Consider the following 25,284-nt stretch of genomic DNA (forward strand, 5'->3'; position numbering starts at 1 on the left):
ACCGCCGACTGCCCAGCCCACAGATTAAGCGCCCTGGTGTCCCTACACACACAATACCTCAGCAGCCCTTTTCCATTGCTTGACACGAGTATTATACGTTTCTCGCTTGTTATATTTTCATTTGCATTCGTTTTTTTTTAATTCGTTGCATCCATAAATGTGTAATAAATGCCATGGGTGTTTTAGGTCTATTCTGAGACAGAGACGTAGAGAGACATTGAGAGAGAGAGAGATAGAGGGAGGGAGGGGTAGAGAGATGAATAATGTCATGTTGCTTAACAGCGACAATTTGGGTGAGGACGGGTCTCCAAGGCATTGTGTTGTCCCATTTGCTCATATTCATGACAGCTAAATCCATTATGCCATCATAATATAATTTAAAATGGGAGTCTCCTCCACATTAGGTGGTGTATTTCACCATGCAGCTCGTGAACACCACCGCCACTCGTGTGCTTAAATAAATAATATATATAATATATACAGTATACATATATATGTATATATTATCTTGATCGGCCACAGTGCGCTTACTGCCAGTGTGTTAATGCTGTTGGGAGACAGTCAGGGGGGTATCAGATCCACTCTTGGTGCGAGTCCAGCTCGGTTACAGAAGAGCTTCAATCATGTAGAGCAGGTCACACTAGGCGAGCCACAGAGAGCCAGGTCGGGCAGCGCCACGTAGAATATAGATATTACGCACGTCGGAAGATTGTATGGTCTTGTTCTGAGTTTAATATAATGAGTTGGGTTAATGGTGCTACGATGGACGCCACGTTCAAAGCGGTGTTGGAAGATATAATGCAGCTGTTTGCTGGTGCCGTGGTGACTGCTCTGTTTGGATACACGACCCACTTAAGTTCCAAGGAAGACACACTGTTTTGACCATAAAACAAAAAGGTCGTTTATTTGTAGATCGTGCAAAGATTCAATGAAATTGTACCGCAGCAGTAGTGTTATTCAAGAAAGACAATAAATGCACTATTCTGGATGAAGGATCACCAGAAAAGAATAAGAATATACCTATTTGGAGTATAGTACCCAATTAGCAGCCTGTTATTATTAGAAGGTAGCCTCACTTGTTCAACCTGTTTGTGCCAGTGGGGGATTTCCATTAGTCTTATATTGATCCTGTCAGAAACGTTTTGAAAGGCATTTGTATAGAGTACAGGGCATAATCACGAGGAGAAAAATGGCCACTCGGCAAAATTGTCGCTGAGCGATGTTGGCCATGCACCTTAGCATATAGGCCGCACTTGTATATAGTCTGCACAAACGTAAGTCGTCTGAAAAATTTGTATATATTTATAATTGTTAGTTATAATTGTTCAGACTTTTTTTGGATTGTGTGGCTTTTATTTTGTTTCAACCGTTACCTGCTGGTATTTAATCATGTACCAGAATCCATGATCAAGCCAGGAGTTTTCTTCCTCGGTCAAGGACACAGTGCTGCCCCCGACTCATCTGTCCCTCCTTAACTCGACATCTTCAGTTCAGTCTCGACCCTGTCTGCCCGACCGCTCTGTCCGCTTCACTATCACAGACAACCCACGGCCTACAAACCAGCAAGGCACTGCATATATTTATTCCTTTCCACTCCCAGACACGCGCACGCACACGCACATATGCACACACGCACGTATGCACACACACAACCCCGTTTGCAGTGCCCTCCCTCTCAATTCCTCAGGCAATCCAATTATCACCATGTGCACACGCACACACACACACACACACACACACACACACACACACACACACACACACACACACACACACACACACACACACACACACACACACACACACACACACACACACACACACACACACACACACACACACACACACACACACACACGCGCGCGATGCCCAACACCATCACAACTCTCATTAAACCAAATGATGAGGCGTCCCTTGTCTGATAGGTCGCATTATGAAAGACATCCTTCAGCATAGTTGCATCCACACTAACCTCGAACATGGGCATGAACACATGACGGGTTGGGCCATGTCACTGCGTCCTTTAAGAAGAGACGTGATGGCATTCAAACATAGAGCACTACAGAGGTTAGTTTGGACTAATTAAGAGCTGAGCCACAAGGTTTTCTGACTGTTTCTATAAGATAACACGTTATCCAACATAGAATCACATGTAACAGTATGGGCTGTGATACAGTCTCTGCAGATATCATTATTCAATTCAAAGTATACAATGGAAGCGCATACTGTATTCACGTAACACATCGTCCCTTTGGGACATCCGTGCCCATAAAAGGAGCGCGGTCTACGGCTCCTCATGATCTCAGAGGGCCAGCTCCAGAGGACAGCGCTCTTATGAAGTCTAGGGGTCAAGAAACCCTTTAATTCACATTGTAAAAATTATGTACTTCAGTAGTTTCAACCAACATGGGGATGTGTGAGCAACAACAAGTCCAAGTTTACAACGTTTAGCGCAAACCTACATCAGAAAACTAAACAGAACACTGGGAGAATGAAGCCCTGTGAGATGCATCCTGGATGCATCTCCAAGATCAACAACAGCGTAAGAGTCGCTCACCAGCTTCCGCAAAAGACTTAAGAGTTACTCGTACAGAGTTCACCTAGACTCTGCATAGCCTCCCCCTTTTTAATATATATTAGTGAATTAGTGAATCGGACCCATAGCAGCCATTGTTTAAACGTACACAAGTTAAACAATGCTTCTGAAATCATGTTTTACCTTCTGAATGAACACCTCGTCATCTCAAAACCTGGTAGTTCAAAGTAAAGATATGTGCTCTCTTTTTCTTGGGCTTTAAGCTTGTTCTCTCCTCTCATCCCTCCCGTCCCTCCCGTCCCTCCCCTCTCTCCCCTCTCTTCTCTTTTTCCTCTCCCCTGCTGTCAATGTCTCCTTCTGGTCTATTTCCTTTCTCCTCTAATTTAATTTACTCTCTCCTTCTCCCCCTCCAATCGACATGTTCTCTGTGGTTTCTTATCTCATCTCCTCTGCTCTCATTTCCTCTCATCACCTCTCCTGTCAATGTGTTAATCCTGTTCACCTCATCTCTCTCTCTGGTCTCCCCTCATCTCTCTCTCTCTGGTCTCTCCTCATCACACACACACACACACACACACACACACACACACACACACACACACACACACGCACACGCGCACACACCACACAGGTTTGGGTACCATTCACATTTGAACCCATAACTGGAACTACATGCCTGTACCAACATCATGTTTTTCTATACTTTACAATCGATCATAACAAATATGTGATTTCAGTTGTAAAAATAACAACTTCTCAATTCAAACATTTTCATTGATTTTGAACATTTTGTGCGACACACAAACTAAAACCCTACCCTACCTTCTTCTCCCGAACCTGTCCTTACAACCTCCATCCTATCGCATTATGTCATCCTCGTGTGAGCACGGAGGAGGCACATGTGATAACTTTCACGAGATGTAGGAGTCGTATCAGCGAGTGAGGTGGAGTAACAACGTCAGTGTAGCCCGGGGGCTCTCACCGTGACACGACAGAAAGGGACTGGTAGACCTTTAAATGGAAGCAAGAGTGTTAACAACACAACTCACAAGTTGATTACTGATGATAATAACAACAATTATATAAATATATAATTTGTATTCCAAAACAGACAAAACAGTGAAATCTTATGCAACTTAAATTGATTTGTTCGTCTATGTATTGTGTACATGTGTTTCAAGGTCATTCGCTGTCCCATACTTTAATATTTCCCCCTAGTAAGTATATATATTTCACGTACTATTGGTTCCATAGTAAGGTTTGCTAAACTAAAAAATTATAATCTACAATAACCAAGACAGTGAAGAAAGGCTGGTTATCTACAAAAACAAGGCTGGTTATCTCCAGCTAGCCAATAAATAAATAGAAGATTTTGATGAAGCTGTCGATGCCACAGTTTGGTCGTCATGCAGCACTGGCGTCTGGTGTGCTAACGTTAGCTGTGGGGCTATCAAATGTAAGGCTGTCAAACAAGATACCCTCCTTTTAGATTTATTCTGTGTTTAACCAGTTGTTAACTCAGGTAAGATATGTTTTCATGGCCAGTTTTGCATTTCGCATTACAACTATTGAAGCAAAGGTTGTCTTCGTCAGTTTTGGAAAAGTTTAAACCACCCCACTTTCAGCTCTCCATTGCCCTGACCGTGTTGGATCTCAATGGATCAACCTATGACTTAGGGCGCACTCACACTAGGCAAAGTTGCCCTGTACTATACTCAAGTACAATTGCCTCAACCCCTCCTGTGCCGCTGGCCTGTCCTCACACAGGCAATCTCAACTAGGCCTGAGTACGGTTGCCTCTTGTACATACGTCATCACGTCGTAATACGTCATCCCCAAGCCTCCGCTGCTTAGTAGAACAACAATGGAGAACAAACCAGAGAACACAATTGGCACTTTACTGACTTTGTTGCTTATTTGGAGCTACTACTCAGATATAGGCCTCTCTCACTGAGCGTTTTTACATTGCCAAATATGCCGTTTTATGTACTCCTTTTTCGCGGCACAGCCCTCGCGTTTGCACTGCCCGAGGTAAAATGCCTGCTTGAGCTTGCACCCCAATTTACCCTCCCGGACCCAGCACACAATGGCGGTTTATTGGGTTTCATTCTTTTGTAAATGCGACGGTTCCGTGGTTCCAGGGGGGGGGGGCTTGGTAGGGGTGTTGCGGCGCTGTCTCCACAGAGACAATGCAGTGATATCATCATGAGCAGTTCTAACTGGAGAGAAAGTGAAATCTGCGAGCTGCTGATCATGTGAGAGAAGGTGATGCAATCGCATTAAACAAAGACGTTGAAAGATGGCGCGATCTACGAGAGAGACGCTGAGGAATTGTCCTTACGAGGCTTTTGTCGGGATAAAAATCGAGTGGTCAGCAAAATAAAGAATATGTTGGCGTTTTTGCACTTGTAAATAGATAATCACGTTTGTAGCCTACACTCAGACGTGAACTTATTCTTGCATGTGGTTGTCTTCATTCATAAAAAATATAAAAACATTCGCTAGTATGCAAATTATTCTAAGGAAGTCTAGACTCTGTGCGCAACCGCGCCTTCTCCAGTGAACCACATAAGCCCCCGCCGTGACGAACGGGGGATTTTTTATTTAACACCCAACTTCACCATCGCGCCAACCTAAACCCACTCGTTAACCGCTTGCCGCCATGTTTATTGTTTAATGGGGTAGAAGGGTCGCATGGACTATACATCATCCAGCTCAGGTTGCGGATCTGTGCGTGTGAGCATGTCCGCTTATTAGCATCTGTACCTGAGCACACCTCCGAAGTGTACTCAGGCCACGGAATTGAATTGTACTTGAGTACGGATGGTGTGCTCACACTAGCCAAACGATCTAGACTTTAGGGGGCAAAGATAGTACGGTACAGATGGCCTAGTCTGAGTGCGCCCTCATTTGTGATATTTGCAGTGATTTGATTTAAATTAAATAGCTACTAGTAGTGTTGATGTAATTCGGTCTGTACTATAAAAAAGTACAGAGGTCAGTACTTTGACTTTAACTCTTTCTCCCTTTGTCGATCTCTCTGTTCTCTTCTCATCTCTCAGCTCTCTCTGGTATATCTGATCATTCCTCATCGATCTCTATCTCTCCTCATCTCTCTCCCCTCTCCATGATCCTCACTCAGCTGTTTACTAAACGTTTCTTTCCAGGCTGACCCCGATGGTTTTAGAGAACCCAGGCGTTTGCCTAGGTCTCTAGAAGCCAGAAGTGGCATTTGCCATCACTGCAAATGCAAATGTCATGTTCTGAGGGATTACAGAAAAAATGCCATGCAGAATGTCTTTTTAGTCTGTTTTGCATATTTTATCATGAGCGGTGCAGTGTGTCCTGCAAAGTGCTTATTTTCAAACGAGCGAGGCATGACGACCTTGCGTGTGACAGAAGTATCCATCTGAAGGGGAGCATTCATTCTGTATTAAATCATATATTTGAACCACGAAGGAAAGTTGGAGGGGGCTCACTTAATTTCCATCTTGAAGTTGCATGCTTGATTAACTCTTTTAGGAATAATATACTTTTAAACCTTTCGAAAGTGCATTTACATGATGGAAAAAGGGCACCAAGTAATACATATTGCAAATATCAACTCGGCGGAGTACAGTGATTCCCACCGAGTTGTGATAAGAAACTGGGAAAAAGATAAACATGCATTAAGTTTACAGATCCCTGCTTCCAGTAACATGACTTTCTGAAACAAATTGGACTCAAAAGAAAGCTTAACGCCCTGTTCACCAAGATGTGATCTAGACTGACTTGTGAGGCTACTCTCCTCCATACTTGCCAACACACAGAATTATTTTTTGTTGGCACGATGGAATGCAATCAGCTTTCAAATAAAGTATTTATTTGAGAGCGATAAAAATGCTGTAATTAATATCGCTATGTTTAATCTTTTACCTTAGTCACCCTTTAGTTCACAATGTTTTACTTTTAATCGTATTTTTGTGGAAAGAAAAAATAAACGTTATACTATTATTGCATAATGAATACCCTTAGTTTTTTTGTGTTTCCCTTTATGTTTATCTCTGTGTCTAAATGCCCTGGTTTATGCCTCGCCCCCTTCCCGAACTATCTCCTTGGGTTGACAGGGAAAGCTTATCGGCAGTGGCGCTAACAGAATTATTTAAGATGCGCCAGAAGCTCTTCTCTTGGCAGTGAGGCTGTGGTGGAGGAGGCGTGTGTAGAGGGACGCTGGAGTGGTAGAGGAGAGGGAGAGTGGTAGGGGAGAGGGAGAGTGAGGAGGAGAGGGAGAGTGAGGAGGAGAGGGAGAGTGAGGAGGAGAGGGAGAGTGAGGAGGAGAGGGAGAGTGAGGAGGAGAGGGAGAGTGGTAGAGGAGAGGGGGAGTGGTAGAGGAGAGGGAGAGTGGTAGAGGAGAGGGAGAGTGGTAGGGGAGAGGGAGAGTGAGGAGGAGAGGGAGAGTGAGGAGGAGAGGGAGAGTGAGGAGGAGAGGGAGAGTGAGGAGGAGAGGGAGAGTGAGGAGGAGAGGGAGAGTGGTAGGGGAGAGGGAGAGTGAGGAGGAGAGGGAGAGTGAGGAGGAGAGGGAGAGTGAGGAGGAGAGGGAGAGTGAGGAGGAGAGGGAGAGTGAGGAGGAGAGGGAGAGTGGTAGAGGAGAGGGAGAGTGGTAGGGGAGAGGGAGAGTGGTAGGGGAGAGGGAGAGTGAGGAGGAGAGGGAGAGTGAGGAGGAGAGGGAGAGTGAGGAGGAGAGGGAGAGTGAGGAGGAGAGGGAGAGTGGTAGAGGAGAGGGAGAGTGGTAGGGGAGAGGGAGAGTGGTAGGGGAGAGGGAGAGTGAGGAGGAGAGGGAGAGTGGTAGGGGAGAGGGAGAGTGGTAGGGGAGAGGGAGAGTGGTAGGGGAGAGGGAGAGTGGTAGGGGAGAGGGAGAGTGGTAGGGGAGAGGGAGAGTGAGGAGGAGAGGGAGAGTGGTAGAGGAGAGGGAGAGTGGTAGGGGAGAGGGAGAGTGGTAGGGGAGAGGGAGAGTGGTAGGGGAGAGGGAGAGAGAGGAGGAGAGGGAGAGAGAGGAGGAGAGGGAGAGAGAGGAGGAGAGGGAGAGTGAGGAGGAGAGGGAGAGAGAGGAGGAGAGGGAGAGTGAGGAGGAGGAGCGGGACAGTGATGGGGTGAGTTGAGGAGATTGTTTGAAGAGAAGAAGAGTGGTGGCTGAGAGTGGTGGTAGTGGAGGAGGAGAGAGTGGAGGAGAGGGAGAGTGGTTAAGGTGTAGAAAGGGAGAGTGTTGTTGAGGAGGTAGAGAAGTGGCAGAGTGGGGTTATGGTGGTGGAGGAGGAGATGGAGTAGGGGAGGAGCGGGACAGTGTGATGGAGGAGAAGGAAAGGAAGAGTGGTGCAGGGGAGGGTGGATGATGAGGAGGAGGAGGGGGAGGGGGAGGGAACCTGCTATGACCACCTGTATCGATCTGAGGAAGCGGCTGGTCTGGAGCTTCCTGGCAGCAGCCAAACTGCAATCAAGGGATAGATTACACCCGCTTCCCCCAAGGTGGGGGGGGGGGGAAGAGAGAGAGAGAGAGAGAGAGAGAGAGAGGAGAGAGAGAGAGAGAGAGAGAGAGAGAGATGAGAGAGGAGAGAGGAGAGGAGAGAGAGAGAGGAGAGAGAGAGAGAGAGAGAGAGAGAGGAGAGAGAGAGAGAGAGAGAGAGAGAGAGAGAGAGAGAGAGAGAGGAGAGAGAGAGAGAGAGAGAGAGAGAGAGAGAGAGAGAGAGAGAGACTTCATCATGATAGGTAGGTTCCACCTACCACTTTCTGTTGCACCTGTGTGTGTATATTTATATGTTGTGGCAGACGGCAGGGAGGAGTGAGGGGAGTGGTAATTAAAGGGAGATTAGATTACTGGCAACCTGCTGGCTCCACCCCCAAGCCTTGCATGGATTCCTCCCTGTAACGATGTAAGCCTGAGGAGCATTAGGAAGGAGTGCTTGGGGTTAAAGGGGAGAGCAGGGCTGTTTCCCAAAGTGAAGGCTGCAGCCTTGCTAGGACGCGTCCTTGCTAGTCGCGTCCTATGGAGATGAGACTAGAGTGCTAGCTCGAGTGCTTCCTAGCGTTTGTTACGTCGGACTTTGGGAACGACTTGGTAGTGTGGAAGCACTTCCGCTTCCGCTTTTTAATACTGCGTGTCCGCTTGTAAACACATGTGCGCTTATGAATAAAACATGGCAGCAATCAAGCTGATCGATATTTATTTGACCACAACGCATTAGAATACAAACAGTTTAGAAATAAGCTGAAATCTACCAGTTCAATAGCTTTGTGCAATACCTGTTGGATAAAGAATGTAACTAATATAAATAAAGTTTTCACGTTATAAATTCTAATCGGAATTGATTGAAAATGAATACATTCTTTTATTCTTTATCTTTGCATACCGGTATTTGTTTATGTCCATTTTATATATGTGCGGATGGAAGCATATTCAATGTGTTTCAGTGTCATGGCAATCATGGAAATAATATGTTAAATACGCAAATAATGTTTTAGATCTGCAGTGATGGGCTTGTGTCACACTTCCACATTGTGCTTTGAACTCAGTAGTCGATTATATTTTGACTTGCAGAATGCAAAATAGACCACAGACACCTAGTTCGCAGAGTTAGGTAGCCCCCCCCAGCCCCCTCTATACCACTGTGGTTCACACTGCATGAGTTGCATCCTATATTTACCACCTCCTTATAGAAGATGCATATTATATTATGTATTCATTCTTTTTTCAAACAAAAGTGAATGTTTCTTTTGTTTTTTTTATTGTTCATCTGATTATTTTATGCACTCTGTTCAGAGAGCAGAAACATTTTCAGGAAGAGAAATTGTTAAATAAAATAGGTATACAAAACATACATAAATACCTATTTATGTAAACATAAATAGGTATATATAAATAATGTAATCTTGTGAGCGAGTAAATTGACATTGGTGACAGTGGTGTTTAACACCAGCTACGTCCATGCAAAATATAGCAACGTATCATTAAGTTGCAAAAACGTTTGAAAAGTGACACGGGTCTTTAGGCTTGATTATTTGCATTAACATGATGAATCTATAAAAAGCAATACGGCACAAAATATTTCTGAAAACTAATACAACTTCACTTCATTCGAACGTGTACTGCTCTGCCATTTTCAAGAACCCGCCCAGTGAACGCAGAGGATTGTGGGTAGTTTTGGCTCATCTAGGATGCAGCGATGCATCCTTGAAAAATCTCGGAATTCTCCAAAACAAAGGACGCAAAAATGGCGCGGCTTTCTAGTGTCCTCAACATTGGAACAGTGCTTGTCGGCGTTCTATGACGTAGCGTCCTTAAAAGGGCGGCCGTTGAGCATGCTTCCTTGACATTGGGAAACAGCCCAGGTTACCACATGGGAGAGGTAGGGCTAGAAAACTACAGGCAGCATCTGAGTGATCTTCTGAGCACTGAGCTACCCCAACTGTGTACCGACCGCTTTGTTTGAGGACCCTTCTGTCGACGACCCCTGGATACGGATTGTGGATTACCCTTTTCCCACCCTGGTGATTGTTATTTACCTGGTAAATAAATCACCCCGACTGTGTACTGCTCTGTTTATTGTGTGTTTTTCTGTTCAATTTGGTGGCGGGGAAACCCCACACCCACTGGCCCGCTACAATATATATATATATATATATATATATATATATATATATATATATATATATATATATATATATATATATATATATATATATTCAAAAACATGAGGACGTATCTCCCTGACTTCACTTGCCACCGCTACACGTGTCACAGTGGCCACTTGACACAGTGGCCGCTTGGCCCCTATTGTTTCTGTAACGGTTTTTTTTTTCCCTCAAATTCTGTAAAAGTCATACTGCAGCCTATACCGTAAGTCGAAAACTCTTGAAGGTATGGTTACCAATAACCCCAACTACCCATAACCCAAATTTGTGGTACTGCACCCAAAGGTGGCGCTATTGTAAAAAATCATGAATTAGGCTCATTTCTCCTCACCAGATTGACCTGCACTCAAAATTCTTTCAGAATATGAATCTATGGAATCAGACTCATTTATAAAACCCTATTAAAGCTAAACATGATAAAAAGATTCACAGGCTACAAAAATAATCAAAAATTCACCAAAATCACCACATAAAATCTTTAGACCCAGCCTCACAAAAATCATCGAACAGAATTTGATTTACTTAGTTCTATTTGAGAAATATTGGCCAATAAAATTGGAGCAGTTAGCCCATTTTTCTTACATGACCATTATGTTCAAACATATGACTATTATTAGGTGGATACCAATACCCCCCACTACTAATAAACCCAAATTGGGGTACTGCACCCAAAGGTGGTGCTATTTAAAAAAAATATGAACTAGCCTTATTTCTCCTTACGAGATTGACCTGGACTCAAAATTCTTTCATCATATTAATCTCTAAAATCTAATGCATCTTTTTCACCCTGGTCTTCTGCTCTAAAATTTTTTACTTTTCCCACAATTTCATAGAAAAGCCAAACGTCCACTGTCTCAACCCATTTTGCCTATATGACAATTTTGTTGTTGTATAACTACCATTCGACTATCATTGGGTGGATACCATTAACAGTGCAAATATTCAGATCTGTACTTTTTTAAGAAAGCCCTTAATTCTCTTTGTGATGGTGTGTGCTTATCGATAGACATTTTCACTATGTGAACGAGGCTTCATGCAATTCAGGAATGTCTGTGGCTCCAAGGGATAATGCCGTGTACTGGTGTTCCTTAGGTTGAGTGTTCGATTCCTGATTAGAGCATTTTGAACAAGCTGAACATGACATTCTGTCATTGGCACTCATCAATCAACATTCCGGCTCATTAGTTTCCAAGAATCTGACTGCCAAGACACAGTATTGCATTAAGGGGAACTTCTTCGTAAACCATTTATCCTTCATAATGAACTCTGTCATATTAATACTTCTTCCGTTAGTGTTCTTGACAACAAATGTTTAATTTCCCCAGAATTTCAAAGATTTTTCAGGTATTTGCTTTTAAGAAAGCCCTTAATTCATTTGAGAAATGTATGCTTCGAGTTTTCTGGATGTTGTGTGCTTATCAATAGACATTTTTACCATGTGAATGAGTCTACATTTCAGGTTGGTCAGTGGCTCAGTGGGATAATGCCTTGTACGGGTGTTCCTTAGTTTGAGAGTTCGAATCCCGATTAGACAATTTTGCTGAACATGACATTTGGCCATTGCTCTGCAACCCAGTCACCTGAAAGCAGAGGCACAGTTTGGCATTAAGGGGAACATCAACATCTTACCTTCATAATTAAATGTCATTAATATATCTTCCATTAGTGTGTTCTTGACTTTTCATTTTTCTCGGACCCCGTTAATCACCGCTTGCGGTTATTTTTGGATTCAGTTCTCTACCTTTGGACCAGCGATGTCTTGTCAGACTCATGCTGATGAAGCGCTTGAGAACACTAGTGTCCCTGCTTTGGAGCGAAGTCGGAACACGGTGTTGCGGCCCGTTGGGAGGAACATGCATACACTGAGGTTCAGACTGTGCTAGTCATTTCACGGCCATCGTTGGCAGGCTTGCCCCGATACTGTTAAAGAACTTCCACAGCCTCCGGCAACAAGTGTGCGTTGTGTTTAAGTTGTGCTAAAGTTGTATTTTTTTCTTATTTTTTCTGTACAACTTGAGCTCATTACACAGTGTTACACAGGCATCCATGACTTCCTTATTAGTACGTTTTAAGGACATAAAGTCTCAAGGTCTATGTCACACAAACACACACACATACACTGCATTTATATAACTTTCTGTAAAAAGGCCGTGAACAAATGTGAACTAGAGACGGTATTATGTGGTTAGGAGATGTTTTTGTGTCTCAACAGAGAGTTGATTATCTTTGTCACATTTCAACCTTTCAGCCATGCATTACAATGGAGAGTCCTTCATCACCACAGCAGCCATTTAGAATATGTGACGTTATTCATATCCATGATTAGGAGCACACTATGAACACTATTAGTAAACCAGAGAGAAGATGGGTGAAACTTTTCCTGTAGGAATGCTCTTATTAATGGTGTTGTGGTCAAGAATCTGGTTAACGGGTCCAGCATTGGAGCAGGCGGGTGTTAATGTGTATTTGTTGCTACAGGTTCATCATGGACGTCCATGCATTGTTTAGCTAAGCCTGATGATCAGTATCTTCACAGGAAGAGATTGCCTCTTATCAGGGATTTTGTCATGATATCATATTTGTAGAATATACACTCCAACAACATCAGTGGTGTTTAATCTCAGGGTATTATCAATGAGCCAAATTTTGTACAGCTTATTTACCTTATTCAGTGAAATGGATAGGCCGGTGCCTGGCAGCTGTCAGGAGAGATGCCAGGCCAGGGGAGCAGAGAGACCCTGCAGTGGGTCGTTCCCCGGCTGGCTCCGCCAAGCCGCTATTGCTGGAAGTCTTTAGTCTTCGTCAAGTGATCCAGGCAAACGCTGAAAGAAAGGGGAGGCGCTGATGTGTGCTGCGTTATGTAAACGGTGCCGTGGGGAACGTGGGCATTGCCCATGTTGATCGGTGCATTGCTGAATTTTTCAGTTTCTGCACAGGACAAGCCCATAAGGCGAAGCCTAGATGGCATAGCCTACATGATATAGGACTACCACTCCCTCTAAAGCCTGCCCACTGGTAGGGGGTCAAAAGTGCAAGCAAAAGACTAGGGCTGAACGATTAGGAAATAATTTAATTGCGATTATTTCTACCAATATTGCTACTGTGATTTAGTATGTGATTTTTCCATAAGTTCCTTATGTTCTGTATTATTCACTAAAAAAGTAATAAATCATTCTATAGTATGACTATAGAATATAATATCCTTTTATTCTCATTGTACAGTGTACAACGAAATTGTAGCAGCATCCAAGTATACACACAACATAAAAATATTCAGCAAAAAGTATAAGGCAGTAGTGCATTGTATGCAGATGAATGTACAGTGTTTTTACAATTATTGCACATTTTCCTTGTGTGTGTGTGTGTGTGTGTGTGTGTGTGTGTGTGTGTGTGTGTGTGTGTGTGTGTGTGTGTGTGTGTGTGTGTGTGTGTGTGTGTGTGTGTGTGTGTGTGTGTGTGTGTGTGTGTGTGTGTGTGCAGTGATGACTTGTGGAAAGTAGCTCTTTGTTCTGGTTCTGATGGACCTGTAGCACCGGTAGCAGGTCGAACAGGTAATGTGCCGGATGAGTGCTGTCTCTTGTGACCAACACAACATTGGAAGCAGTCAACAAAACATATGAACTGCTCTTTCCTTCATGCCAGGCCTGTGTTGAGATGAATTGATGCATGAATTGATATATCATCTTTATTTAACTATTGAATTGTAAAATAAAAAATAAATACAAATCGTACTAATCTCCAGTCAGTAACAGTAACCAATCCCAAAAAAAATGGTTTTCTTTCCGCCTTTGTGATTTGAATATTGCATTCTATTACATCAAGATTTCAGTTTCAGTTTGATTATTCGTTCAGCCCTATGAAAGACCAGAATTTGCAACCAAATTGATTTACTACGCAGCCAAAAATGTTCTTCCCAAATGTTTTGGAGCTGTTTACATACAATACCCAAATCTACCTCTAGTCTGTACATTTGCTCTGTGTGTAATCATATCATAGTCGAAGCCCCAATCAACCACCAGCTCTGTTGTAAATTGTATCTTAGTCTCTGTTAGGTGTGTGTTGTTAGTTTGTGGTGGCCCATTTCTTTAATTACTATTCTATAAAATACAACATATGAACACATTTACAGTCCATTTTGAATACTCAAATACTTTGAATAGAATCTTTTTTGTGCACTGACCATGACCACCATGTAAACTATGAGATTCCTTGAGTTTCCAAACCTTTTTCTATTTATTTCTTCACATTCAACCTATCTTGAAGGCAGACACACTTTGCAGAGTAAATGTTGCAATGCTTGCAGCCCAAATTAGATCTTCTATGCAGAACCAGATAATCTCTGCCCTGCTATGAGTGGGTGAGTGTGTTCATTGAACAGGTTTGAAGTTGCCGCATAGCTGCCGTTTCATATTTTAAAGATATTGCTCTGTCTGTATGACTTTTGAGTGTGAGATGACTCAAATATGATATTCCAAACTGCATGTATCCCATTCAAGGTTCCTCATTGATTTATAAATGGGGACATGTTTATGATGAGGTCATGAGTACCGATGAATACAATTGAAGTATAATGAATTCCAATAACAAATGTTAGATTGTGGATTGTTGGATCATGCAGTTGGCTGATTCCTTCAGTCTGTCACTATGGGACGATATGTTCCTGCAGCTCTAACCAGCATTGAAACACATTGATACAGTGTACGTACGCCTCTCTGTAAACAAGTTTTATTTCGGTCAACATAGCCAATCGTCACTGTACCTGTGCAGCGAGAGTCCTGACCCTAGTTTTTCTTCCCAGAACAATTTCCGAGATGATTTGAGCTTAAGCAGGGAGGCACCATGAAGCATTGGTTAGGTTCTCTGCCTCCATGTCACAAATCTAAAGGTGCAGATCCCCAGGCGGGGAACACGTATTTATGTTGCATGCTGGGACACAGTGTGTCTAAGCAGGGAAAGGAGATGGATGTTTTAGAATGCATTTGGAGACGTCAGCATCAAATCACACCTAGAAGTATGTTGGCATTGCCTTCATGCTGAGTAGAGCGATATGTCATGCACGCACGCACCCACGCAAGCATGCACACACACACACACACATACACATACACATTTTCTTTCTTTTTTGTACAGCAGGATTTGCAGAAGCTTGTTATTGGCTACACACACAATCAGGCAAAACATATTCCAGCTCAACTACAGAAGTTTATTGCCTGACTTGTTTTCCTTATTCTAACAAGCTGTCCATACTGGAGCTCTCACACACACACACACACACACACACACACACACACACACACACACACACACACACACACACACACACACACACACACACACACACACACACACACACACACTACTCTTAATGCCTTGTCAAACTATGTGCAGAAGCAAATCACTGGGCGCTAAAAAAAAACAATGTCGCCAAATAGCCTCATCCACAACAGACAGAATAAATTGCTTACTTTTTCTCCACTCAACTGCCTCCCAAACATGCACATACACACGCACGTCACACTCACACACACAGGCTAACTGTGAGCGAAATTGATGCACGCCTCCCATCCGTCCTCTCCCTCTTGAGTTCCTGTCGTGTTAGCGCTGGGCGGCCTGTTGGGGTGCTGAGCCCCGGAGCGGTGCGAAGCACCAACAGCTCAGGTCCTCCTGATGAATACATTACGCAACATGTCAGGTCTGGCGCTGGGCCCGCAAAACCAAAAGCCCAGAACAACAAGCTACAGCTCTGTCGACACTCGGAGGGACTCATTTTGTGATGCACAAGCACAACCAAACAAGACATGCGTTCAAATGAGCTGAAGGCGCTGTTCCTGCTTACAGGAGTCGTCCCTACATATCATGCTGCTGGCAGCGAAGCTTTGATTGGCAGTATGTTGCGTTTGTTCTGCTGCTCCCTCTTGACCAGGTGAGGCTGCTGCAGGCTATGAGGGTTGTTCTGATGAGCTTCACCATACGAGGCTCTATCTCCTCTGCAAGTCTGCATAGGCAGAATAGTCTCTCACCAGAGAATCAAAATTGTTTTGGAATAGGTGTGGCAAATTTGTTGTGCTTACAGTTAGTGAACCCACAATGCAGAACCAAACTCTAAATGATTTCTTCTGGGGATATGGGGGCATTCAGTCTCCAAAACCCAATCTCCACCCTGCAAGAAGCGGTTGTATGATTGCTAGGCTGCCTTATTTGTGCTAACAATGGCCGTCTTTGTCTGCCTGGCGCTATTTCAGTCTGGCGCTGTCTCCTATTCTGCTCATCATTATTATTTCCCCCCCAGATGGAGGGCATTTTCTATATATATTATTTAGCTAAAAACGACATTTTCTTGTGTTAAACAGAGCTGTGTTTTTTTTTGGACTGTATTTTAACGGTCTAAATGCCATTACTGACACAGAAGTTCTCTCTCTAACTCTCGCCATCGCTTTCTCCCTCCCCGTTGGTCTGTGTCTCTCTGTCATTGCAGACAGACCTCTGAAGGACGGTGAAGACTCTCTGTCAGACCCCGCCTCGGACCTGGCCACCTCCCTGTTTCTGCACTGGGGTCACGACCTTGGGCCTGAGAGCCGCAGGGCTGCCCTGCAGAAGTTCCAGTACTACGGCTACAACGGTTACCTCAGCGACCGCGTGTCGCTCACACGACCCATACCGGACTACAGACAGGATGAGTCAGTGCATCGTTTATTGGCTATGCTGAAGTGTGGATAGTAGAAGTCTGACAGGATAGTGTTGGGGATAGGGTTGATTGATGACTCCCAGTGAAAGGGTTATGGGTTAGAATCCCAATGTCTGGAAATAACCTGTAGAGCTAACTGCTCATCAATGAAATGTCTATGATTTTTTTTTATACGCAACATTGTTAAGCAAAATCATACTATTTCTGGTAGATTATTTCCAACAGAGGTATTGAATGTATTCATAAAGAAAGATTTGTTTTCCGAAAAAAGTGATAGAATGTCAAAAATTGCTTATTTCTGCTGCAGAATGCGCAATCGCGTCGATGGTCCGATCCCTTGGGGTTTGTGTTTGTCTCTCGTCAGCTGCAGGAACATGGTGTATTCCCCGGACCTCCCCCAGCTCAGCGTCATCTTCATCTTCGTGAACGAGGCGTTGTCTGTGCTGCTGCGCTCGGTGCACACGGTCATCCAGAGGACCCCCGCCCACCTGCTCAGAGAGGTCATACTGGTGGACGACCACAGCAACAGCCGTAAGAGCAGCCTTCAACCCAAGGCCTCGTTCACACTGCAAGAACACAAACAGGGACGGTCTGAACAGCAGAAACCCCATTGTTTAGAGGTCTGAATCAGATGCATGACTGAACAGTCGTATCGGAATCCACGCGCCTTTTTATTACACTCTAGATCAACATTCGTTGGCGGGAGTCACTGCGTTTGCAGGAAGTCTATGGAGGGATATTGAAAATAGGAGTCAATATTAGCTATGTAGTTAAATGTAACCCTTCACATCCAGATTTTTTTGGATGTAATCTGTTTCCGTAAAGACATTTACAGACATTTACGGCACAATCGCACCAGTCCTGGCTCTGACTCCACATCAACACACATACACATACATTTCCATAGAGAAGTTTCAGCCAGTGCTCCCAAAAAGCCGTCATTATCATCTGATCGCAAATTCAATGGCTTCCACTGCACTGCAACTTATAAATTAAACCATCAAAGCTAACTTCACTAGCCTCTATTTTTTACTCGGTAGCACAGCTGCTGGTATGACGTCTTTCAGTATTGTTCTGTGTATGTGGCACAGTACAGCAAAACAACAAATCACCCAAACGAAAAAATCAGATCTGAGCAATAAATCTGAATTATAAAAATCTACTAAATGGCTTGGATCCATCTATATATTATCTATCCTTCTCCCTTTTAAGTTGCATTGGATAAAAGCGTCTTGACTGAAATTTGAATGTAATTTTGGTTTAGAATCTTTTTTCTAAACTTATCAAAAGATGGATTCTCTAAAGAAATGTCCCCAAAATTTCGCTTGTCCCGCTCCAGCTCGATGAACATGTTCCTTCAGTTCGGCTTTATATCAACGGAAGCCAGGTGCTGGATCCAGGACTCAAGCACTAAATCTTTTGAGAGAGAAAGAGAGAGAGAGAGAGAGGTTGCATTTGGTGTCCCGATTATTTCACACTCTGTGTCCGGGAAGAAACAGACATAAGGGGCCGTTGGAAAGCTCCTAAGTGAGGAGAAACAGATTAATATCTCATTCCCCGATGCATCGGAGCACTTTCTCTGAGGAATGATGCGCCTTTGTTATTTTCGTCACGTATAGCGGACGACATATTTTACCGCTGCCCTACATATAATTACCTTTTATGAGAAATATGTCCCCACCACCGTCCTTTGGAAATGGAAATGGATTCTCTCACTCTCTTATCGCTGTTCTTCAATAATGTATCAGCTAGCTTAGTTATGGCTGCCACACACCCTTGAATGCTGATCATAGCAGCCTGCGTGATTGATGCACTGAACGTTTTTTGTGTCCGTATGATATAATGAAGTTCCTTCGCCAAGAATTTAATTACACATTTTAATACTTCTGATTGACTACTGCAGTATTTTCTATCATCTCCTGTCATAACTAACTTCTTGGGTTAACTGTTTTAATCTGCCATTGTATAATAACTAGAAATCCACCTAGTCTGACACAGGATAAAACAACAGGATAAATTGTGAAAATCAAATTTAAACTTAATCATTTGATTTTTACTGTGATTCATAAAAGTTGTATTCATAAACATGCTCCAAATGCCTATATTTGACCTTTGACCTTACCTGGGCAAGGGGCATTTTCCAAAGCCAGTGGGAAAAAAAAGATGAAGAAGAAACCTGAGGAAGGAACATATTATCCCTCCTCCCATTAGGCCAGTCATGCAACAGGTGCAAAGTCTGCTCTAGCATTACGTTATGTGTTCTGAAGAGTCTTTACATTCAGTTTTGGACCATGCCTCTGCTTTATTTTATTCACATTTTCTGCCTTTTATCTGCTTTTTAAATCTTTTAGGCAGTTCCCTCAGATCTCGGAACGGAATTATATTCCTGTGAATAGAGTCGTGGCAATTCCTTTGTGAGATTATGCTTCGAGGACAGATGAGACTTCTAAATGCGAAAATGCACACAATAGTTTTAGAAATAATAACCAATTGAATGTATGCATAAACCAGTCTCTAACTGAGTGAGCCCCGAAAACAGTTTAACCCGCTCCCCAGAAGGCTATTGTGTGACCAGTTCATGCCAGGCCAAAAGTTAACAAAGGGAAAGCTGGACCAAACTTGTTGAAAATGTGGGTTGGTAGTTAAACGTTAAAGATATAAATTGTCACGGGATGATAGATGTTCTAGTTGTCTTTCACCCTTTCTCCCCAAAACTTTGTGAAAGTTTGTCTATTGTATGTCTACGGTCATGGATATACTATAGCACATTAGATACGAGAGAAAGAAAGGGAGATAGAGAATAATATAACTGGAATGATACATTGAGGCAATAAAGATTCAGAATGTCCAAATGTGTATGAATCTACCTCAATGTGGGATTTTGTTCTATGTTTAAGCGGAAGTTGTTAGTTATTAATTATTCTGATTTAGTTGGTTTTGGCTTCCAGTCGTTTCAGATTAGACACTTGCTTTGAAATGTATTATCACTTCACACAGAATATCTGATGGATGACTTTTTCAATGTATTTTTTCGATGTTGATTTGTTTTTCCCCATCGCGTTGAGGAATCTGTGAAGCTTGAAATGCACATTTCAACTCGATTACCTTATTTCAAGAGACCAATACTTGGAATTATCGGTGCGTCTAAAAGAATTAAATTATTTCCAATGAATTACTGCCTTTATGTGATGCATTGAAATGATTGAATGGGATTATCCCCGCCCCGCTGTGTGCATATCTTTTATTTTTTATCGGCACTCGTATAACATTTCCTCCTGGTGTGAGGACCTCCAGCGGAGCGTGGCTGATGAGTGCAGGGATTCAGCAGCAGCGTGACAGCATTAGCTTTAATGCATGTGTGCTCCTCTCCAGCGGAGCTGAAGGAGAACCTGCAGCGCTTTGTGGACGAGAGCAACGCGCAGCACGGGCCCGGCTTCATCAAGATGGTCCGCCACCACAAGCAGGAGGGGCTGATCCGCTCCCGGGTCAGCGGCTGGAGGGCCGCCTCGGCCCCCGTCGTGGCCCTCTTCGACGCCCACGTGGAGTTCAACACGGGCTGGTGAGCAGGGAGGAGGGGGACGTTTAGGAGGGGATCTCTACGTGATGGGAATGAAAGTGGAGCGGTTAGGGTGTTTCGGAGGGCCGGTCGAAGGGCTTTTTCGTTTGATCCCCGATTCGAAGGCCATGAATGGGTCTTTGAAGAATGCGTGAGATAATCCACAACCCATTCCTGCTCTCTAACGACCTGTGTGATCTGTTCTTACTGTTTAACCCCTTCCTGCTTCCTTATGACCTGTGTGACCTGTATTCACTGTTTAACCCCTTCCTGCTCTGTAATGATCTCCATGATCTGTATTTACTGTCCAACCCCTTCCTGCCTTCTAACGACCTGTGTGATTTGTATTTAACGTTCAACCCTTTCCTGTTCTCTAATGACCTACATGATCTGTATTTACTGTTTAACCCCTTCCTGCACCCTATTAATCTGCATGATCTGTATTCAGGGATAAACCTTCCTTAATCACCCATATCTGGATTCACACATGAAATGGTCTGGTAGTCCTTAGTGGTCTGATCGTTGGCCTCGTATGTGTAGCTTCAATTTATCAATCTAAGGAAGAGGCTTGGTTGATACACAATGAAACAACGTTAATGGATCGGGAAGAAACAAAGACACGTACTGTATACATACTGTTTTCCCATGGCAGTGAATGCCAGAGAATGTTTGTGTGAAGCAGCCAGACTTACTTGAAAACCTGGCAGAAGAGCCCTTGTGTGATGTGTAGATTCTTCTCTTCAAGTCAACGACAGGCTTCGAGAGTTTAGCTCCTTTGATCATTGTGCCTCAGTGTGAGGGCCCCACGACTGCCGAAAATAACCGGTTTTAAATGTCTTGCTTTATAGCTCCTTATTTTGCTTGTCTGCAAATCAATTCTTCGGATGCTGCTTTGACCCTTAATAACAGTATTGCTGAATACAGCAAGAGCTGACATTGTTTAGGAGCAGCTCAATTTGGTGGATGATGGGGGGGCAGCAGCTCAGTAAGAGCAGGGCGACGGGCTGCTGGTTAGATCACCGGCTCCTCCTATTGGAGGGTACATGTCCCCCTGAGCTAGAATCGGAACCCTCCACCTTGCATGGTCAACACCTGGGTGGGTTTATGAATGGGTGAATGGGAGGCTCAAGTTGGTAATGCGCTATATCAATGCGCATTGTGCTTGTGTGAAAGAGATTTTTAATTGCCACTGAGGGATGAATGTGTAAAGAAGGAGTAACAAGTAGTGAAGGTTAGGTGTTATAATGGCATCTTTGACTTTGACACAGTCTCTTGGAACTTAAAACTTTTTATTTTTGCACTCATTGTCCAAACACTGTCAATTAACATAAGAGAGATGATTGCCAGTAAATACAATGACTTCAGATTAAGCATCCTTAAATATATTATCAAATAAAGATTTAGGATTAATGTAATATATATTTAATACACATTCAATAGGATTTACATGATATTGGCTTCCTCTTTTGTTTCTGTTCTCGGGTCAGCTATTCATTGTTTTTCCATTTTAATGTGGGCCTTTGGAGCTTATTCAGACTTAAACTGTGAAATAAACTGGACTGAAAATAAATACTCCTAAATAATTCACACCATTGAAAAACAATTTGAATGGTTCTCCAATTGTACAAGATTGAGGAAAGATTGCTACCAGAAGGCCCTATCATTACACTGTTGTGTATATTGATGCCTGTGCGGTTAACTGCCTACGCTTTCTGTAATGGCCTCTGCCTCGTCTGTTATTTAGTGTTCTCGTAACCCGGTTTTGCTGACTCATTACCCATAAGCTGCAAAATAAGTTTGCAGTTAAGTTTTAAAGTTTCTCAACAACAATTAGCAACCGCTAAGCTACTGCATTATAGAACACTGAAAGTATCCTTCAATTTAGACTTCTGCAATCCAGCCCGCGGTTACTTTCAGTCCACTTGTCCCAAACCACACTTATTTTACATCAAGACCATCCTGAAAAAAACCAAGCACAAGTTGTGCTTCTAAGTACCACAGCAAGAGTCCACCACTCGTCCGCTTGACGCATAATGCTTCCCCCACTCCGAATCCTAGCACGAGCCGCAGCAGTGATGAGGGAATCGGTCCACCTATCAAAGAGAGTAAATGTCAATCAATCAAACTTTTCTCTTGCGTTATTTTTGTATTGACTCGTTGCTGCACTGAACGCCTTGTGGAGGAGCCCTGGGATTGAGTTCATGCTTCCCAGCTCTCCGTGTGAATGAATGGGCGGTGCACCTTGCAGGGACAGCTCAGCGTTGGGGCCACGTTGGCCACCGGACACCATCAGTCATTGCACTCATCCAAGGTCTTAAACTAGGCTCAAGGGGCCGTAAGGAGAGCTGGAGGGTACCTTGCTGACATAAGAGGGGCTAGGCATCTAACTCTAGGTTATAGAAGATAAACACGCTGCAGTTGCATATACCGTAGGTGGCCCGATGGCTGCTTGCTTAGCAACTGCCTGCTTAGAAACTTGGAACAAACTTGTTTGCCAGGGTATTTGGTAAGATCATTATCCTCAGTAGAGCCTTAAAATCTGCTACTGTCAATAAAAACATCAACAACAGCGTTTGTTAAAATCCGGTCCAATAAAAAGCATATATTGAATGGGTTTTTGCCCCAGTATTCATCGACCCACTCCGTCTCAATCTCTTTGATTGTGACGTCTCTGTTTCCCAGTGTTTCTCATTTATGATTCCATAGGCCCTTTCTTGCATCCGGCGCAATTTACTTTCTACACCGACGCATGTGTCGTTGCTAGTTTGCAACTGGCGCAGAGTGTTCTTTTCCCTCCACCGCCACGCGCCTGTAAATTAGGGAATGAACTATGGCTGGGCGATTTGGCCTTAAAATAAAATCTCAATTTTTTCTAACTAAAGGACAATTTACGATTTAAACCTCGATTTTTTTTTTCTGTTTTTCTCTAAACAAATTAAAAAGACCAAGGCAAAATTTAAATACATATTTTCTTTATTAACACAATAAAAATAAATGAGATTACCAAGTAATCTAGGCCTATGTGAACCAATCAGTTGTTCGAGGATAAAAAATAAAATCAGCACCACTTGGCTGTCATTATTGTGCAAAGATTTATTTATATCAAACTGAAAAAAAAGATCTTGTAGGCCATCCCTGAAAGACTTGTAAAAAGTGATCGACTTTCTACAAACCTTACACGGAACAGTTTGTTCTATGTCTGACTGCTTGTACCCGAACCACTTCCATACAACTGAAGTAGCACCCTTTTTATGAATGAGTTCTTCATCTGTGTTCGTGGAGATTTTTATGGTAGGGGAGATCCGGGTCGATTGAAACACGGGACGATTGAAACACAGCGATTTCCTCGAAAACCACAGAAGGCTTTCACGTCAAATTTCGTGTAATGACGTCCCACCGTTCAAATGTTATCCCCCAAACCTGTTTTCGAGAGCGCTAAGTAAAATCCTTCCTGCGGTAGTTTTTTTGTAATAAATAGTTGTGTTTTTTGTTTCATGCCATAATAATATGACTGGTTGCATAAAAACAAGAGTAAGGTCAATAGTTTATTTTTAAAATATGCTGTTTCATTCGTCCCGCATGTATGGCAAGCCGAATTGTCATTTATTAACTCAGTTTGACTATCCGGAATTTACATTGCAGATATCTGCAATTCAGTTTTGCCTAGTCAAAAGTAACATTTCGGATATCCGCAATTGTAATTTCAGATATCCACAAAGACATTCCTCCTAGGCGAAATGACGTCATTTTCGCCATTCATGTCTATGGGGTTTCTCATTGCGGATATCTACAATTCAGTTGCGGATATCCACTTTGTGAATTAGATATCTGTAATTCCAGTTTGAGATATCTACAATTTGATTCTGACTAGTCATAATTCCAGTTCAAGATATCTTTAATTCACCTCAATTCAAGATATCTACATGTCCCTTTTCAGATATCTTAAATTAAGTTTTGACTAGGCGAAATTAAGTTGTAGATATCTCTAACTGGAGTTACGACTAGTCAAAATGACGTTGTAGATATCTCTAACTGGAGTTACGACTAGGCGAAATGACGTTGTAGATATCTAATATCAAGTTATAGATATCTTGAAAGGAATTTTGATTAGAGATATCTACAATTGTAGATATCTTTAACTTTCATTCTGCCTAGGCGAAACTGAAATAAAGATATCTTGAATTCGAGTTTTGACTAGGCGAAATGACGTTTCAGATATCTCTAATGACGTTTCAGATATCTCTAATGACGTTTCAGATATCTGTAATGACGTTTCAGATATCTGTAATGACATATTATAGGAGCGTTTACTTTAAGCGGGAGCGGAGCATCTCCTCGTTCAATCATCATTCACACTGATTACATCGCTCCATATAGCATATATTTCTTTGACAGCTTTCAATAGAACGACGTTCTCTCTCTCCACACATCCCCTGTGTGTGGGCTTGTTCAATTTCATGGCATTTTCTCGTGATCTTTTCGATCACAGCCAACGCCATGACTGCTCCTTTCTTATTCCATTCGGAAATGAACCCACTTCTTCTTTGATTATGGCGGCAAGGGGAAATTACGTATTTCTGGATATCTAAAACGTAATGCCCAACACTCAAATGACGTTTGAGATATCTTTAACTTTCATTCTGCCTAGGCGAAACTGAATTACAGATATCTGCAATTGTCATTTAAGATGTGTGACGAGTTGAATGTCGTTTTCCGTGAGATATCTCTAACTGTCGTTTCGACTAGTCACAACTACGTAACAGATATCTTGAATGAAGTTGTTGATATCTACAGTGTAAATTCCGGATAGTCAAACTTAGTTAATAAATGTCAATTCGGCTT

At 42.9% G+C, this 25,284-nt stretch overlaps 1 protein-coding gene across 1 annotated transcript in view; it reads left to right on the plus strand.

Annotated features, from left to right (window-relative positions):
* LOC130389435 (polypeptide N-acetylgalactosaminyltransferase 18-like) overlaps nt 1–25,284 on the plus strand; it is a 75,584-nt gene that overhangs the window by 23,358 nt on the left and 26,942 nt on the right. Inside the window, exons 2-4 of the mRNA XM_056599218.1 lie at nt 16,677–16,878; nt 17,251–17,417; nt 20,259–20,445. Coding sequence (XP_056455193.1) covers nt 16,677–16,878; nt 17,251–17,417; nt 20,259–20,445 — 556 coding nt within the window. The remainder of the gene's footprint in view (nt 1–16,676; nt 16,879–17,250; nt 17,418–20,258; nt 20,446–25,284) is intronic.

Source organism: Gadus chalcogrammus, chromosome 9, assembly GCF_026213295.1.
Source record: "Gadus chalcogrammus isolate NIFS_2021 chromosome 9, NIFS_Gcha_1.0, whole genome shotgun sequence".
In the NCBI taxonomy this organism is placed as follows: domain Eukaryota; kingdom Metazoa; phylum Chordata; class Actinopteri; order Gadiformes; family Gadidae; genus Gadus; species Gadus chalcogrammus.